Genomic DNA, 19,200 nt, shown 5'->3' with positions numbered 1-19,200 from the left:
TTTTTTTTCCCTAATGCAACCCCTGGCCAGCCTGCCCTCGGCGCATGTGTGTGCATGGCATGGCACCGGCCCGACTCCTTTCTTAGGCGCCGCCGGGAGCTGAGGGGCTGCTGCACCGCGTGCGGAGGCTCGCAGGGGCTTCTCCTCTGGAGCGCCGGGACCCCAGGCAGCCCCTAAGTGCGCCCCAGCTACTTTTGTCTGGTGCAGGAGAGCGAGTCGCGACGTTTGTAAATTGCAAACAGACCCACGTGGTTCTGCAGCAGTCCCGGCCATGCTGGTCGCTTTCTCCCCCTCTTCCTCCTCCTCCCCCTCTCCCGCGGCGGCTTCCTTTCCCTCCTCCCCTTCACTCTGGCTCTTGCTTGGTGCTGAGAAAGGCTTTTTTTTTTTTTTTTTTTGCGGGGGGAGGGGGGAGGGACAGGACTCCGCGGGGTGCTGGCTTGCGGGGCTGGGGCGTGCACGGGGCCAGGTTGCAGGCGACGGTAGTTACAATGCAGCCATGCTGCTCCTCCGGGCTGCTCTGGTCGGGTGGGGGTGGGGAAAGGGGGGAGGCGATGTGCGTGTTTGCAAACAGCCGGGTAGGAAGGGGGGGGTGTCCCTTGCTGTCGGTGTGTGGTGTGTGCGGTGCGTGTGCGCGCGCGTGGGTGGCGTGTGCGTGTGGGTTCGGGGCCAGCCGGACGCTTTTGGAACGAGCCGCCCGGGACAGGGCCGCCGGTGACCCCTGGGCACGTTGGGGGCGGCTCACCAGCGCTGGGGCGCTGTTTACCAGCGAGGCCTGGACGTGACTCTGCAGCCCTCTTGGAGTAGGCGGATCTCCGCCCGCCGTCTCCTGGGAGATGTAGTTCTCGCGGGCCCCTCGTGTGCGGGATTGTGGGAGCTGTAGGCGCTGCCCGGGCCACGCTTTCCATGCACAAAGCATGGTCCACGCGGGCGGGGGAGGGGCAGGGAGCTCGGGACGGGACGGATTTACCGCGAGTTGCGGGGTAGGCCCACCTCCCCCCCCTCCCCGCCCCTGGTCTGGGGCCACTTTCCCCCCTCTTGCCGCCGGTTTCGTTCTGTCCCTTTCCACGTGCGTCTCTGCTACAAACTCCAGACAGCACGTCCGCCAAGCCCAGGCAGAAACTGAAAGAATTTCGTGTCCAAGCCCTCGCTGCTTGGGTAGGGTTGGCCCTTACTACCCAGCAGGGACTTTAACTTCGTGCGAATGGTTTGGGGGTGTTGGGCAGCCCCCCCCCCCCGCCCCAATAGGCTCTATGACTGGCAAACGCCATGTATCTGGGCAGGCGGCTGCTACTTAGGAGCAGCCGAACCCCTCCCCCGAAAAAACGCCCCCAGACTCTCGGGACGTATTGGGATAAATTGACTGACCAGGACTTTCAAGGGACACGACAAGTGGGACTCCGTCTATTTCCTCACTTGTTTATGCTCAGTAGGGAGAATTTTCTGGAGTCTTCTGCCCTTGCACACCCAGACCCCCACCAATTTACCTGCGCAGAGTCGGAGTTGGAACCCCTCCTAGATTTCCCTCCTGGGAGTAGGGTAGTGGAGAGGTGCCCTGGTAGAGACTGGAACTCTTGGCTTACAGAACTAAGACTAGATTGGCTCATTGGGGGGAAAGGGAAGGGGTCTCCTGTTGAGAGCAGAAAGAATGAGAGAATTTTAATCAGTTCTTAGCCTTGGATCTTCACTTTAAGTTCACAGCCAGGATCGGTAGATTCTTCCCATTCATACTGTCTGTCCAGTTCTGCTGATCACATAACCAAAAAGTAAAATAAAGGGCTTGAAACCAGATAGTCTCTCAGGTGTCAGGGCTAGTGTCATGACATAACTTTCCCTAGGATTGACATTGGGGATGTAGAGAAAACCCTTATAGTGTAATGGAAATAGCTGTGGACTTAAGACCTCTTAATATGTTGTTTGACCTTGGCAATTTTATTTTATTTCTCTCCAAGCCTCAGTTTCTTTAGCTGTGTTGTTCAGTCTCATCCTATTCTTTGTGACCCCATTTGGGGTTGTCTTGGCAGAGATTTTGGTGTGCTTTGCCATTTCCTTCCCCAGCTCGTTTTATAGATGAGGAAACTGAGGCAAAGAAGGTTAAGTAACTCCTCCAGGTCACACAGTTAGTACTTAAGTGTCAGGTCAGATTTATATTCCCAAAGATGAATCTTCCTGCTTCCAGGACCTGTACTCTTTCTACTTTGCCACCTGGCTGCCCCCTTATCTGTGAAATAGTGATAGAAACCTTTGAACTACCTACTTTACAAGTTTAAAGAAATGTATGAAAAGTGTAAGTTTGTTGTTCGTATGAATAAACCTGATGCCGTCCTTCAGACAATTTACCTATGAAATAGGAATAACACATACCTGAAAAGGTACACTCTGCCAGGTGACTTTAGGCAAGGCACTTCCCTCACGGTTTCTTGTCTTGGTTTCCTCAGCTGTAAAATGAAGGGGATGTGTTAGAATGCCTAGCAACCCTTTGGTTCTAAGTCAGGTATGTAGTGGAAAGAGTATTGGCTAGAAGGTGGGAGACCTGGACTCAGTTATAGGCTTAGTGACCTTGGGCAAATCACTTAACCTCTCTCAGCCTCAGCTTCCTTAGGTATAAAATGAGGACTTGCACTGCTCTCTCCCCTCAGGATTATTGAGGGAAGCACTTTGTAAAATGGTCAAGTACCGTTGAAATTCTAGCTGATGATTTTATTTGATCTTCAGGAGCCAAATCAGAAGCACACAAGGTTAAAGATACAGGAAGATCACCAGTGTGTCTGGGAAAATCAGTGTAGACTTCTCAGAGGAAGAGGAAAAGGGTGGGGGATAGGGGGTTAAGTTGGTGCCTGGAAGGATGATTAGGTATGGATTGATGAGGCAAGAGGAGGGGGCATTCCAAGCACCAAATCCAGACTAGGGGAGGAGAAGTGTGGAGGGAGATTTAGGAAAGGAAGCAGTCAGCCAGGAGGCAGCTGCTGTCCAGTCAGCCAGGGCTGAGCATGTGGAGAATGGAATTCCCAGGAATTCAGTTTGGACCACTTGGCAACCCTTTCTCTAGGAGGCTCCTGGGCATCTTACCAAATTGAAACCCAGGGTCTGAAGCTTCTATGGGCCTGCTGGAACCCTTGTTTGTGCTGGCGGGTACTCTTAATGAGTTTCTCTTCCCTTAATTTGGGTCTGTTCTAATCTAAAAAAGGGGGTGCATTCCTTACTCTGGTTTTTGAAAGTGTGAGATACAGCAGAAACACCAGCCCAGAACAGCTGTTTGCCCACCTGGTATGAGCTTGTGGCCTGACTTAGATTTCAGTGTCCTGTGGGTTAGATCACAACCCTGAACTTATATATACACAGTCCCTGTCCAACCCTGGTGCCCTGCAAAGCAGATGCAAAGTCTGTTCTTGACATCAGCCTTTCTCCTCGTCAAGCAATGAGCACAAATGGTAGTACAGGGGATTTAGGCCAGGTGTAAGGGAAAACTTATGATGTTGGGCTTAGGATGCAGAGGGAAATGGTGGTGGTATACTGAGTGCTTACCAGGAGGGAGAAATCAGTGGATTGCAATGGTCGGAGAAATGAAGAACGAATGTTAGAGCTGGAATCAGGTTTATCTAACCCTTTTTTATCTTGTGGACCCCTTTGGCAATCTGGTGAAGCCTTTGCACCCCCTCTTAGAATTATGCTTTTATATGTGTAAAATAAAATACCAAGGTTTGCAAAGGAAAATTATATTGAAATGCAGTTATTACAATATTACAACAAGAAATGAATCCCAGGTTAAGAACCCCTGATGGAACCCAAATCCGTGACTTTACAGGAAATTGAGACCTAGAATGGCAAAATATCTTGCCTGATGTTATACAGCAAGTTTGTGGCAGAATGGATCTTTGGAACCCAGATTTTCTTTTAATCTAGGGCTGTGGCCACTGTGCCAAGTTTCATGGAGGATGGGGGGGACTTGAAGAAACGGTAAGATTTGGAAATGTAGGGAGGACTTGGTGGGAAGCCTCTTCTGGGTAGGAACTGGGTGAGTGGTGTGTTTCTGGAATAATAATAAGGCTGAGGTTTATGAGGAATTTATGTCCATTATTTCTGATTTAGTCTTTACAACAGCCCTTGAGATAGATGCTTTAGGTATTCTTTCAGTTTTACAGAGTGAGTGAATTGAGACTCAGAGGCAGACACCAACTTGCATGTGGCTGCATAGCTAGTAAGTGTGGGAACCTAGTGGGAAAGGAACCCAAGCCTCCCCTGACTCCAGGATCAGTGCTCCTTCTACTATATGTCCTATTGCCTCTGATGACAATGGCCCCACCAGATCAGAACCCTGCCAGTAAGGGAAGTAAGAGTGTGGTTGGGAAAGAGCACCAACCTTGGAATAGAAACGATTTCAGATCCCCAGCTCCAACCAGCTCCATATGATGTTTGAATGGGCTATCCATCACCTCTGAGGCAACAGAGATAATAATCCTTACACTAGCTATTTTGGGGGGTAGTTACAAGAAGAACACTCTTTGTAAACCTTAATAGTACTGCACAAATGAATTTTATGGTAGTTGTTACTGGTTAGATGGGGAAAGGTTTGGAAAGGAAAAGGAATAAGTATTATTAAGGCCCCACTTATGTGCCAGGCACTGTTCTAAGTGTTTTACAATTATTATCTTGTTTGATCCCTACAAGAACCTGGTGAGGTGGGTGCTGTTATTATCCACATCTTGCAGTTGAGGAAACTGAGGCAAGCAGAAGTTGTCACCCAAGGTCTTGAACACAGGTTGAGGAGTTTGGAAATGAGTCTTTAAGATCCCTTCTAGCTGTGATGTTCTTTGGCTTTTGCTTACAGTAAGCAGTATCTCCTTCAGCAGGGGAGTATTGGGTTGCTCCTTACTGGGAATTAGAATCAACTCTGGATGAGTATTGCTTAGATAAACCTTTAAAAAATAAATAGTATTAAGTCCCTCTCATCTTAAGTTGCTTCTATTCCAATATATTCCCACTTTAAGCTGGTTTCACTTGATGAAAGGGAATTAGGTTCGAAATGTACCTAATTTTTCCACACATAGACAAGTGCAGGACAATATGAGTGGTGTTCTGAACCTCCTTGGAAATGGATGGTATTTACTTAATTGCATGTGATTTGGAGGAAGTAACTTATAACCTCCCCAGGCTTTATATTCTTCTTCTGCAAAATAATAAATCCAGCATTTATATAGCACTTTGAGTTTTGCTAAGTGCTTTATATATAGTAATCTCACTCGATCCTGCTAGAGGTTTCAACTAATTCTGTGATCCCAGATATGAATGTAGAGCTGAGAAACTCAGGACAGAGACCTTGGACATAGGATCTTGCATAAGGCAAGGTATTGGCAAGGAGCTCGAATCCAGCTCCTAGATTGGCACTGCATCTTAATCCCTCTTTGGCCTTATGCAGGTTAGTTTGTTTCTTGGACCATCAGTTTCCTTATCTCTTTGTGAAATGAGAGGGTTGGGTTAGGTGACACAAGAGTTCCAGCTCAATATCTATGATTCTGTGACTTTTTTCAAAGAATTGATGTTTGATGATACTCTTTGTGAAGTCAGAAGATCTGGGTTTGAATCTATACACTGACATTTATTTACCTGTGTGAATGTGGACTTTCCCAAACCTTGGTTTCCTCATTTGTAAAATGGGGAATAATAAGCCATTTGCCTCATGGGAGTTATTGTGATTAATCAGAGAGAAAGATGCTATTAACTGACATTTATATCTAAGGATGTGCTGGTAAATGTTTAACAGTTGACTCTTTCCAACACAATTCAAGTTTAATCTTCATTATTAACATTCTCCATCACTTTCTTAAGTCTAGACAATCAATAAAACAATAAATCAGGCACTGATTTGGAGCTTGCCAATTTCCAAAGTGTAAATGCTCATACTGAAAGATTTTAATTGGCTCTCTCCAGCTCCATACTATACCCTGTGTATATCACACTTCAAAGTCTACAAGAGACTTTTGTACCTTGAGTCATTTGAGCCTCTCAAGTAACCTTGTAAAATAGGTACTAAATGTATTATTATCCCTGTTTTACCAAGGTGGAGGCTAAGGCTCAGAAAGGTTAAGTGGCATATTCAAGATCCCACATCAGAAGCAGCATTTGAACTAAGATCTTTGCTAGTTCAAGTCCAGCATTATCCACTAAACCACATTACCTCTAGTCCTGAGGATTGAGTGGGAAAAGGTCCTCCTTACAAGAGCACCAGCTCTACTCCTGCCCCAGTGAGGACAAATGTTTCCATAGCACCCCCCTCCACCTTCTCCTCACCCTTAAAACAAAAAGACCTCTAAGGAATGTTTTTCCACACAGATTCGAAGTTGGCTCTAAAGGCTAGCTTTTTTTTTTTGGCAGTTTGCTTAGAGCTAGCTAATGTATCTGGCATCCTGTGTAGTGGGGCAGTTGTTCAGCTGGGATCTTTCCTATAGTTGGTTGCGTTTAAAGGACAGTGTTGCTCACGATGACCTCCCCAGGCAATGTAAGGTCTTCAGGTGCCACATAAATCATCAAAAAGGTTTAAATTGGTCTTAATGTGGCTTTGGTGTTAAGTACCATATTGCCTTGAATATATCTGGCTATATCTGGCTTATTTAAAACCTGAGTGTGATCTGTAATTGGTATATATCTCTACTTTTTTTCTTTCAAAAAGATTTCATTTTAGAGGTGCAGCCTATATTTGAGGACAGCCCATATTTCAGCCCAGTATGGCACATTTTATTGCGCTCTAATTCATTTGAAAGGGGCACTCCGAGTGAGACACAGATAGAAACTTGGTTGATGATTCATTCAAGGATCTGCAATTCATCAGTGTATTTTCTTCACCTCTTTGGCTCACAGTTCTTTCATGCCTTCGCAAATGGTTGAAACATATTTGTATCCTTAGCATCTGGCACAGTGCCTAGAACATAGTAGGCATTTAATATATGCTTGCTAATTGGTTAATAAAACTTATCAGATAGTGTTTCTACTTTTTTGTCATGGACTTTGGGAACCAAGAGTAGTCTCTAGGCTCTGGTGAGATTTTTGAGAAACCAAAAAATTTTATTAGGTAGACATAGCCTTGCCTCTCCACTCTTGCCTCCCCGTGCTGGATAGTGGTGTTTGGGGAGGATCACAGAAATCACAGAATGATTGCTCAGCCAGAGCTGGAAGGGGCCTTAGGACACGGAGTTAGAAAGGACTTAAGAACATCTAGTTCACTCCTCTCGTTTTAATAATAACTCGCATTTATATAGCTTTAATATTTGTAATTCCTTTACAGCTATTATTTTATGTTATCCACACCAAACCCCTGTAAGATAAGTGTTATTATCCCCATTTTACAGGTGAGGAAGTTCATTGAATTGCCCTGAGGCAGGATTGGGTCTTCCTGGCTTAGAGTCTGATGCTCTGTTCACTACCCCACACACGTACTGTGAGAAAGGAGGTGCTGTGGCCAAAGTCACCCAGCTCTTAAGGAGCAGGGCCTGGCTCTGAGCCCTGCTCTCCTAATTCCAAATCAGTGTTTCTACTAAGCCAGGCTGAGAAATGATAGGGAGCATGGTGTGAGAGGAGAATTGGTGGGAAAGTCTATGGGAGGGAAGCGATTGGGGTGGAACAAAGAACAGCGGCTCATAATACTTATCCTTGCTGAACTTTGTCTTGTTTCCTAAACTCTGAGGTCTCTGATGTGATTACAGGGGATGGCTAGACATACAAGGAACCTCCCTCGCCCTGTCCCCACCCCCCCACCCTTCAAGGCTGGGGTTATTTCTGTAGTCACCAAACTGAGCCTGAGCCCCTTTTCCCTATAAAGGTGAAAGTTGTTGCAGTTGGTCCTGGCCTCATCCTGAGGAAAAGAAATTTGGGAATAGCCACAGACCAACACTAGCTACCCCTTTTACCCGTGGGCTTTGAAGGAGCATTTTGAGTTCCAGAATTGAGGGGTGAGGGTGGGAGTTACACACCTAGCTTCAGAAGAATCATTTGGGACCAAGGGCAGGAAGGGGTATAGGGACTTAGTCAGGAAGCCTTTTCTAAGCTCTTACTAAGCTCTGTGCTAAGTGCTGGGAATGCACAAAGGTCCTTCTTTTACAAATTCACTTGTTGATCTTGGATGAATTGCTGACTCAGCCTAGCCTCAGCTTTTTCATCCATAAAATGGAGGGAATAATCCCTGTCATTCCCTGCCTTGCAGGGAATGATCAGGTGAGAGAATGGGCATGAAAAGAATCACACTATCCATTTATTCAGGGCTTTCAGGTTTCCAGAATGCTTTCCCCTTTGAAACTGAAACCCAGAGAAGAAAACTATTCTGTTCAGTGTCATGTAGATAGTAGTAAGCAACAGGTGGAATTTGAACTCAGGTCATCTTGATTTAGATACAGGAGTAAAGAAAAAAAAAAAGAAAAGACTCTCCAATAGAAAAATATAGACCCATCCTTCAGGTTTAGAGAAGAGGTGAGGTGCTTAAACTCCCATAGCTAGTAACTGGCAGAGATTCAAACCCAGGTCTTCCGATTCTAAATCCAAGTCCAAGGGCTCTTTCCAGTATGCCATGTCAGTAGCTTTATGATTTCCAAAGCACTTTCTATCATTTTCCCCATTTGATTTCTCAATGGGAAAATAGTCTCTAGGATGTAGTGGAGCTGGGCAAAGAAAGTATCCGGACTTCGTGGGGGCAAGGGGTACCCTAATGTGAATTAGTAGCAAAGCACAGTTTTAGAAAACAAGACTTTTTTTGCCCCTGACGTCCACAGCCGGGTTCTGAGCCCTCTTCTTTTGCTCAGGCTGGCTGGTCTTTGACCTTTCCTGAAAGTGTACTCTTGAGGTGCTGACTTCTTAATATCAGATGATCTCAGAAGCCCTTGAAGAAATTTAAGGTCTCTTCTATAGCAGTTTAAGAATGGACAGTTCCTCTCTTTCCCTAGGATCCCCTGGGAAACTTTCTACCCTAACCTCAGCTTTGGATAGTTAAAGGACCAAGTTTTGTTTTGAGATTATAGCTATTCCCTGAAAGGGGTGGGGGTAAGAGGGGGGCTGACTCCCTGTAGAGTCTTTGGATCAAAGAATTTGGAGCTGGAAGGAAAGATCTGCCAGCTTATCCAACCTGAAAAGATGAGTTCCCTAAGGAGAGGAAAGGGTTGCCCAAAGTTGTACAGCTATTAAGAGGTGGATTTGAATCTAAGCCTTGTGACTCTGAAACCCGTTGTTTTTCCTCCAGTTAGTTCAGTATGCTTTTGGTGTTTTGGTACCAAGAAATCCTGGGAGCTTTGGTCCTTCTAAGTCTAGAGTCAGTATCCTATGGCTGACTCTCAGGTCAGGTTTCTATAACTTCCCATACCATGGCCTGCCCTTGACATTACATCTCCCCCTTAGCTCTACTTCTTCCCCATACATACATTCACACCATTACATATGATGAAGTGGACTGGAAGACAGAAGAGACACAGTCAGTAATCCAGTGGTACTGATAACACCAATGATTTGTTATGTGCCCTTGGGGGGTTAAGTTCAGCAAGTCCAAACCAATGTTCGTTCATTCATTTAACAAGCATATATTTATTACCCGCTTTGTGCCAGTCCCTGGGACTACAAAGACAGAAATGAAAATTAACTCACTCATCATCTGGGCTTCATTTTCCCTATTTACAGAATGAATGAGTTCGAGTTCCTTCCAGATCTGATATCCTATGGCCAGAGAACTTGAATCTGATCCTGTCCTCCTTAGGAGAGGGCTGCCTTGTTTTAGAGGTGCCCCTAAGGTCAAGATTTGGCTTCCAGCTCTTTGGGGTAACCCACTCTAGACAGAGATTCCTCTGGTCACTTTCTGTCATACTTATGGTACTCGGTCATCTTCACTGAGGAGAGAGAGACGGTGGGAAGAAGGAGCTCAAGTATGTCTCTGTATGTGTTGTGTATACATTGGTATCTGGTGAGAAGTGGGATGAAACTTGTCAATACTGACTCCCTCCCTGGAGTTGTAAGCAGTGTGTAGAGTGTTATAGAGTCTAGAAGAGTTGAATTAGAATCCTGCTTCCTACACTTGGTAGTTGTGTGACCACGGGCAAATTATTGAACCAACTGGAATTTCAGTTTCTTCATCTACAAAATGGGGATATCTGTAGTACTTATCTCACAGGATTTGTTTGGAGGCTTAGATCACGTGATGTATATAAAATCCCTTACAAACTTTAAAACTATGAAAACTTAAAATTATTATCAATATTAATCATCAGATGCCAAGGTACAAAAAACAAAATCTCCATTTACAAGGAGTTGACATTCTAATGGGGAAGAGAACAAGGACACAAAAATAGCACATATAAAGTTAGTAAATATATATACATAAGATCATTTGGGATGGAGATTATTTCATGAAGGGTCAGGATGATTATTCTTATTTGACAGGAGAGGAAACCAAAACTGCTGGCCAGGGTCACCAGATGAGATAGTGGTGGGTCTGGTACTCTTAACTGCCATCCTCAGGAGCTAATTATTCTAGATTTTGTGTTTGTTTCCTTGGTTTTGGTGATCAGGCCCCTGAAACTGGAATGGGGAAAGTAGCCAGGGATGACCCTTTGTAACCTGTGCTGAGTCAGAGTTTCCTAGTACTGTGTGTATGTGAAGAGGTAAATGATGACTTCTGAATGCTCCTTGATGGAGAAAAAAGACCTTGCTGAAGGCTGAGAGTTTCTGAGGGCCTCCCTCCCTGAAGCCTCGTTTTATTCAGTAGGATTTCCCAGGGATGGAATTGGAGGCACCAAGATTGCTGTGGATTCTCTTCCTGGTTCAAGGTTATGAGGGAGGATACTGTGAGAGAAGAGGGGGCCTGGGGCCCACTCCTCTCTCCCTGGGGCAGGTCGCCTAGGGAGGGGGCTTGGCAGGAAGCAGGCAGGAGCTGTGGTTTTGGGTGGGGCCAATTGGCCTCTGCTGGGATCCTAGCATCTGGAAATCATTAGGGGAGAAGGGGGAAAAGGACCCAGAATGGTAACTGGGGGGGGGGGAGGGGAATACTGCTCCTCCTAGGCCACACACACACAGGCCCCTTGGGAGCAGTGGCATTTGTTACACAGACTCTATCTGTCCATCTGTCCCTGTTGCCTGCTCAATTTTCTCTTCTATTCCCCCTATCCTCCAGCTTCTTCTTATGGCCAACATTCCCCTCCCTCGCCCAAAGTCTCATTATCCTTTTCTCCCGTTGGGTTCTGTTGCCTGTTTAACGGTGGAATGACCCCAAAAGGTGCGGGGAGTCCTGTCCTTCTGAAATAAGATGGTCCAGCCCTTTCTGGGTACAGTGGGATGACTCTGGGATGATACAGTGGGTCCTTGGGAGTTAGATCAGAGAGGAAATCCCCTTTGAGGAGGAGGGTGATTGCTGTTCTGGGATCATTGTGTGATGTGGGATAGTTGGGAAGGAGCAAGTGAATGTGAGGGTGGGCTAACTAGATGAACAGCAAGGCAGTTTTAATCTGGAAAGAGAGGACCTAAGGAAAATATATAAAACCATGGAAGGCTTAGGGGAACATTGGCTGGATTACTAAATCCCTAGATTCTTGACTGAGGGCCCTTCTCTTTTTCCCTTTGAAGCTAGAGGGAAGATGTTTTAGGACAAGAGATCAGGGATATATCCTGGGACACTGGGGTTCTAGTCTAGACCTCCCATTGACTTGCTTTGTGATTTTGGATCATAGATTTAGAGCTGGAAGAGACCTCAGAGGCCTTCTGCTCTAGCACCCTCATATACCCCAGGAGGTTAAGTCACTTGCCCAAGGTCATATGGTTAGCATCTGTCAGAAGTAGGGTTTGAACCATGGTCCTGTGACCCTAGAGAGTGAGTTCTTTCTGGTGCCTCCCAGTGCAGTACGGCTCACTTCCCTTCTCAGTTTCCTCATCTGTAAAAGATGGGGTTTGAACTAAGTGATCTTTAAGGTCCCTTGTATTTCTTAAATTCTATGACTGAAGTACATGCTAGACATAAGATCAAGTTCTAGGGGGCCTGAGAGAAACCCAGTCGCTGATAACTCACAGAGGGTTTTTGAAGCCAGTTTCTGACCTGTGAAATTAACTGGAGCCTTACCTAAGCTACGAATGATCTGTAAACCTCCATGTGGCTGTAAACTTCCCTGTTCATCAGAGGTATGCCCAGACCTCATGGATTTGAGTCTTTGTCAGATCAGGGGATTTACCAGAAGTAGCACAGTGGGAGTGGTCACTGGGCAGCTTGGCTCTCCTCTTTGCCTTGCTGTCAGATGGAGATGGATGATGGGGTTATGTTCATAACCCTGGAATGTATTAGTGACAGGAAGTGGGATTTTGTGTTCTCCTTTTAGCCCTCCCCTCCTTTTCACTCTGGAGATATGTAAGGAAAAGGGGTCAGGAAAGCTGCTTGAGGAAGACTGGTAGAGATGAGGATGCAGGAGGAAATGCACCAGCTTATGTCCCTCTCTCCTTTCCTCTGGGAGGTCTCTTGCTGAATGACTGATGGGCTCCTTTTCTCTTACAGTCTGGCCAACATTCCACTGACCCCAGAGACCCAGAGGGACCAGGAGCGTCGGATACGTCGGGAGATTGCCAACAGCAATGAGAGAAGGCGGATGCAGAGCATTAACGCAGGGTTCCAGTCCCTGAAAACCCTCATCCCACACACAGATGGAGAGAAACTCAGCAAGGTGAGTAGAACCCAGCCTGGGAGAGGAGCAGGAAAGAAAGGTTGGGAGGAAACTATGTCCCAGGCTGAGCCCTTTCTCACTGAATTCCGACTAGAAGCAAAGGGGGATCAATGCCAGTTGTGTCAAATGTTTCCCAAAGGGTGATTCTTCTTTTCAAGCCTGATCGTCTCATCCTCTTCTCTTTGCACAAGGAAGAGAGGGGATGGGGAGATGGGATAGAACTTTTTGTTGTCGTTATCTGATCTTTATGACTGTTAAGATCTAAGTTCCTTGATAATTGGGTAGGTCTCATGTCCGCTCTGTAGCGCCTAGCACAGTGTGTTGTCCATGGTAGGCAGTTAACTTGTTAAATTGTATGGTTTGAATGACCAGCAAATAGGTTTTCTTGTAAGAAAAAAAGTTTTGATGGATGCCTTTTGTTTTTATCTCACATCCATTTCCAGATATATCACTGTCCTATCTGTATCTAGTGAACAATTCCCTGTAACAGAGTTTAAAAAGCAAGAGAAAAAAAGCAGTTCAGCAAAAACAATTAACCAGTACAGTGGCAGTGTCTGACAGCACATGTGACATTCTGCCCTTGTACTCCCCCATCTCTGTAATGAATGGAAGGTGAACAAGTGGGTTTTCAGCATGCACATTGTTGTATTCACCTCCTGTCTGCGCAGCCCTGTGCATGGTAACATGGTGAAGGATATAAAAAAGTACCCTAAGTAGAGACTTTGTAAAGGCAGGAAGGCCATAGGACTCTAGTCCTAGGAAGGTATGTCCAGGGTGGGCAGTGATAATGGCATGGAGGAGACAGGACAAGTTTGGCCTTCAAAGTCTATTAGGATTGCAGGGGAAAGGGAGGAAGGGAGAAGCATTTTAGGTGGCAGGAATAGGGTAAACAAAGGGAAAGGATGAGAAGATCATGGTGTGTGTGTCTGTGTGTGTGTCTGTCTGTCTGTCTGTCTTCAGGAAACAATAAGGGCAGATCAACTTTTATTTTTCATCAACTTTTATTTTTCAAAATTTCCCTCATCTGTGAATGATGGGTTTGGACTAGAGATCGTCTCTGAGGGTCTCTCCTCTTTTTTTAAAGCATTAAATCTTAGGATGCTGTAAAATGACCAAAGTAAGAAAGAAGCAGCACAGTTTGGTGGAATGGGTCTTAGTTCCTGGGAACCAGGGGGTTGGAAAGGGAGCAAACAGCTGAGGAGATCTCTAGGCTCCCTTCCATCAACCCAGTATGGATCTTGTTTGGACCAATATTTTGCATGTCCTGTTCCCCACTGGAATGCAGTCTCCTTAAGAGTGCTTACACTTTGGCTCCCCAGTGCTCAGCACAGTGCCTGGCCCTCAGTAAAGGCTTAACCAATGCTTGTGGATTGATAATGACCAGGGTAGGGTGGAAGGTCTGACCTTTTGCACTCTCCTCTTTCTTTTTCCCTGGCAGGCAGCCATCCTCCAACAGACAGCAGAATACATCTTTTCTCTGGAGCAGGAAAAAACGAGGCTGTTACAACAAAACACACAACTCAAACGTTTCATCCAGGTAAGAATGCTCCTTGACCACCTGGCTTCCACCCCTAAGTCTTTGCTGGTTCATCCCCTTTCTCCCTACCTGATGGGAACATTTCCTTTGGCCATGCCACCACCCTTCACAGGCTGAGGGCATCCTGACTGATCCTGCCTCCCTAGGGCACAATTTGCCTTGGTCTGGGAACACCTCAAAGGGAGGCCAAAATTACACTGGGCTGGCATTGGTCAGCTTTTCCATAACTGGGCAGCAAAGGGGTTCCTTTCCTATATGACAGAGTATGTGCCCTGATTAGTTGGAACCAAGTCTGATCAGGGATATAGAAACTGATCAACAAGCCATGGAGACTTAGGGGAAAGGACACACCAAACTGAGTCAGGAGAGCTGGGTTCTCTTTCTGACTCTGACACTAACTCACTCTGTCCCTTCTTTTTGCCCTGGGCCTTATTTTCCTCCCTCATGGAGCTTCTGTTGTAATTAGGGAAACCAGCAGCCCCAGTGAAGTGGTTCATGCAGTAGCTGATCAGAGATGGGGGGAAGATGAGGGTAGAGTGGAGGAGTCAGGAATCTGAAGGAGGTGAGGCTTGATCTTGACCCATTCTCCTGTCTCAGCCAAAGAGCATTGGCCCCTGCATGTGAGCTAACGCCACACTGAACCCTCTGAAGCAGGGCCCTAAGTGAGAAGCACAGCCCAGAATTCTAGAGAACTTAGAAACTTGAATAGGGGAGTGTGGGCAGGGATGTGTGGGAGGAGGTGGGGCGGGTGTTGAGTGCCTCATTTGTTCACTTGGAGCTGTATTCCCATGAAGTTGTGTAAATCGTATATTTGTAAATACTACTACTATATTGCATTAGGTATAGATCTCTTTCCAAGCGTTATTGAAGAAACTGTTTGATGTTGGAAAAATAAGATGGGGCGTGGGGTGGGGGTATTTGCCATTTTACAATAAAGGAGACAGTTTAGTCTAGGTGATTCCTAAGGCTCACTCTAGCCCTAAAGCTAAGATTCTAGGATCATATTGTTGCTAAATTGTTCATTTGTGTCCGACTCTTCTTGATCCCATGGGCCGTACTATCTCTGCAGTTTTCTTAGCAAAAACAAAGCAAAACCCAAAACAAACCACTAGAGTGATTTGCCATTTCCTTCTCCAATGGATTAAAGCAAAGATTAAGGGACTTGCCTAGGATCACACACCTAGTAAGTGAGGCTAGCTTTGAACTCAGATCTTTTGACTCCAGAACCAATATTCTATCCACTGAGCCACCCAGCTGCCTCTAGGATCGAGTTCATAGTTATTTGCTGCTCTGGGATTAGAACCCAGTTCTCCTAAATCCTCAATCAGCCTTCTTTTTGTGATACTGCACCGTTCTACCAGAGGAGCTAGCTATTTAAGGAATCCTATGGTGCTTATAAGTCAAGTCGGATTTTCATGTAGTGAGTTTGCTTAGTATCAGGGTCACCTGCATTTGACTGCCAATACATTGATTGTCCCCAGCTTGGATGGGGACTGGCGTGTCTTTCTCCAGCCCTTCCCACGGGGCTCCGGACCAGCCATATATCCTTCCCTGGGGGGGATGCATTGGCCACTGACTCCCTCCCCCTCCCCCTCGGGGTGCCCAGGAACTGAGTGGCTCATCTCCCAAACGGCGGAGGGCAGAGGACAAGGACGAGGGCATCGGCTCACCGGATATCTGGGAGGATGAGAAGGCTGAAGACCTGAGGCGGGAGATGATTGAGCTGAGGCAGCAGCTGGACAAGGAGCGCTCAGTCCGAATGATGCTGGAGGAGCAGGTGAGTTGGTGGGGGTGCCACCACTGGGTGGCCACCTTGGTTAATTGGCATCATAGTGTAGACCTGTTGTGCCCCCTGGTGGAGGTGAACGGATAGGCTCTACCCTCTCAACCCTATGGGCAGGGAAAAGGTAGGCAGAGCTGTAAGAAGCATGGAGGAGCCTTGAGTTGTCAGTTTTCCTTGTAAGGGCTGGCAAGGCTCAGCCTTGGTTAGCTTACTGTCAGCTGTTCAGAGATGTTTAAAAAGCATCCGTGTCTGTCTACTTTGTGCAATGTGCCCGGGACATTTAAAGTTTTGACTTTCAACAAAAGAGCTGTGGATTAGTGAAGAGCAGCCGACTGAAGTCAGGCACATTACCTATGTGTCCTTGGGCCTCCGTTTTCCTCCCTTGTAAAATGAATGGTTTCTAAGGTCTCTCCCAGCTTTGAGTGTCTATATTCTGTCTTCCAAAGTACCCTTAAAAACTCTTAGAGCCTATATTCCATGGTCCCTTCCACCTGGAACATTCTTTGTATTATTTCCAAGATCTCTTGTGGCTTTAAACGTTCTATTATTCTAAGGTCTTTCCTACATCTGACATTCTAAGGTGCCTGCCCCAAGGTCTTTTCTAGCTCTGCCATGCTGTGTTCTAAGTTCCTTTCCAGATGTGACATTCCATATTCTGTAGTTCTAAAGCTTTCAAAGAGTTTGAGCGTAGATGGATTTTGGCCTTTTAATCGGACTTGTGGGGGTTTTGGGGAGATCCCAGGTTGATAACGGGGTAGGAAAGGTCCCAGGCCCAGCCTCCTGAGCCAACCCTCCCCACAGGTGCGTTCTCTGGAGGCTCACATGTACCCCGAGAAGCTGAAGGTGATCGCCCAGCAAGTCCAGCTACAGCAGCAGCAAGAGCAGGTGAGATTGCTGCACCAGGAGAAGCTGGAGCGTGAGCAGCAGCAGCAGCAGCAGCAGCTCCGCACACAGGTGAGCGTGGCAGGTGCCTGTGAGTGTGCGTGTGCATGTGTGTGAGTATGCATGAGTGTGTCTATGAGAGTGAGTATGTGTGTGGGTATGAGTGTGTGTGTGTCTGTGAGAGTGCGTGTGGGTGGGTGTGTCTGTGAGAGTGAGTATGTGTATGGGTATGAGTGTGTGTGTGTGTCTATATGTGATGTGAGTGTGTGGGTATAAGTGTGTGGGGGGGGGGGTATGAGTGTGTGTTTCGGGAAGGACTAGATCAGGCAAGGCTGACTTGGGGAGCTTTGGTAGAATGGAAGAATCCCTGGCCAGAAGCCAAGCAACCTGGGTTCCAAGTCATTCCCATTCTAGGCCTTAGATATCTCCCACACATACTGAGAGAGCCAGACCAGATACTCTGGTCCTTTCCTGCAGTCTGGACTGTGCCTCCTTCTGGCAGTCAGGGAGCCTTTACTGATGCCTTCTGCAAACCCTGCCCCATGCTGGTGGTTTTGTTAGTGAGATGAAAGGTTCCCCTTAAAGGGTTTACAGGGCATTTGGGATATACAAGGCATTCATACATGAAAGAATTAGAGAGCATGCTAAGGCAGTTTGTAATGGCCTAATTTACCAGTGGTGTAGACCAGTGGTTCCCAGCCTATGGATTATGGACCCCGTGGGGGTTGTGGCATTGTTGAATTAGATTTGTGAACTGTCATTTCGTCATTGTACAGATTGAGAAAAAGTGCTGGATGTGGGGACAGGAAAACCGGGTTCCAATCCCATTTGAGACATTTACTGGCCATAGGCGAGCCATTAACCTCTTGGATGCTCATTTTTCTTTTCCACAGAATTGGGGCAATAATGATGCTGCTTATCTCATAGGATGGTGAAGAAAGTGCTTTTTGCAATTTAAAAAAATTTTTATAAATATGTTATTCTCCCTTCTCAACTAGTAGGACAATTACTCTCCAGTTGGGGTAGGGTCCCTGATATTTTGTCCTTGAAAGGGGGTCTTTATGCTTAAGGATAGGATCCACTGGATAGATTGTTAGGCCATAAGAGTTCAGAGAAGAAAATGAGATCGTTGTTGGTCAGAGGAGGCTTTGTGAAGGATTTGGGCTGTTTTAAGATGATTAGAGTTGGAGAGGCTCAGAGAAGGGATTTCTGCCTGGGGGGACCCCATGGATCAAAGCATAGAAATAGGAGGCCCCATGTTATGTTGCAGTCACTGTGAGGAGAACATCTTTCTTAGAGCGTTAGGGGTAGATGCAAGGGACTGGTGCTATCAAATGCTGACTGGGGAGGTTGGACAGATTGTGGAAGGCCTTGAATGTCAGACTAAGGAAGGAGTTCAAATTTTCCTTTCCAGCTCTCAGACACCTTCATTGTCTTGTCATTTGAGGAAGATTATGGCAAACTGTGAAGAGAAGGGAGAGACTGGAAGTCAAGAGACCAATAGGAGGCAGCTATAACAATCCAGAAATGATATAAATAAGAACTTAGACTAGGAGGATAAGCAGTCATAATGGAAAGTATTCATGGATGTGAGAGACGTTTTTGTAGGAAGAGTTGGCAGGGTTTGGTGTGTGATTGGGATGTCAGGGACGAAGGAAGGGGGGAATAATCAGTCTGATGGGGGATAGAACCTGAATCTTGAGGCCAATTCTTGTACCCTCTCTGTTTTGCAGCTCCTGCCCCCCCACGGGCCTCCACCAGCTCCCACCCACCACCCCACAGTGATTGTACCTGCTCCTCAACCCCCACCCTCCCACCATGTCAACGTAGTCACTATGGGCCCTTCATCAGTCATCAACTCAGTCTCCACATCCCGGCAAAACCTAGACACCATTGTGCAGGTAAAGAAGGGAGGGACAGTGTGTGCTCTGAGAGACTGGTGAGGGTGGAGAGGGAAAGACCGGTCTGTGAATGTGGATGGGGAAAAAATTAAATCTTCATTTTCACTAGTGTGAAACTGCTCTGAGCTTCCTCATCTGTAAAATGAGAATAGTATTTATGTGTCCTAGAGATCCATTGGCCAGATCAGAGATAGTGGATGTGCACAAAGTCCTCTAATGGGGAGGGATTATCAGACAGAGGGTTTGGAAGAGTTGGGGAGGGAGGGGGGTGGGGGTGTAGAGCTGGCCCGAGCCCTCTCCTGTCCTGGTGAGCAGAGAGTGTAGACATGCTGACTTAACACTGCCAGGGGTTTTTAGGGTCCCTTTAATTTCTGAGCCTGGTCTTCTGGGGCCTTGGGGTATGACGGAGTGCCTTCTCTTTGTTCTCACTCT

General features: G+C 46.5%; 1 protein-coding gene across 8 annotated transcripts in view; it reads left to right on the top strand.

Annotated features, from left to right (window-relative positions):
* Positions 1 to 19,200, top strand: part of TFAP4 (transcription factor AP-4) — a 59,013-nt gene that overhangs the window by 38,098 nt on the left and 1,715 nt on the right. For 3 of the 8 annotated variants that reach the window (XM_072603549.1, XM_072603501.1, XM_072603493.1), the window contains exons 2-6: positions 12,500 to 12,665; positions 14,104 to 14,202; positions 15,809 to 15,979; positions 16,787 to 16,939; positions 18,601 to 18,768. In XM_072603549.1, coding sequence (XP_072459650.1) covers positions 12,591 to 12,665; positions 14,104 to 14,202; positions 15,809 to 15,979; positions 16,787 to 16,939; positions 18,601 to 18,768 — 666 coding nt within the window. In that variant the 5' untranslated portion in view covers positions 12,500 to 12,590. The other 5 variants (XM_072603557.1, XM_072603508.1, XM_072603541.1 and 2 more) reach the window with 5 other exon arrangements.

Source organism: Notamacropus eugenii, chromosome 1, assembly GCF_028372415.1.
Source record: "Notamacropus eugenii isolate mMacEug1 chromosome 1, mMacEug1.pri_v2, whole genome shotgun sequence".
Lineage (NCBI taxonomy): Eukaryota > Metazoa > Chordata > Mammalia > Diprotodontia > Macropodidae > Notamacropus > Notamacropus eugenii.
This window is presented reverse-complemented; position numbering and strand designations above follow the sequence as displayed.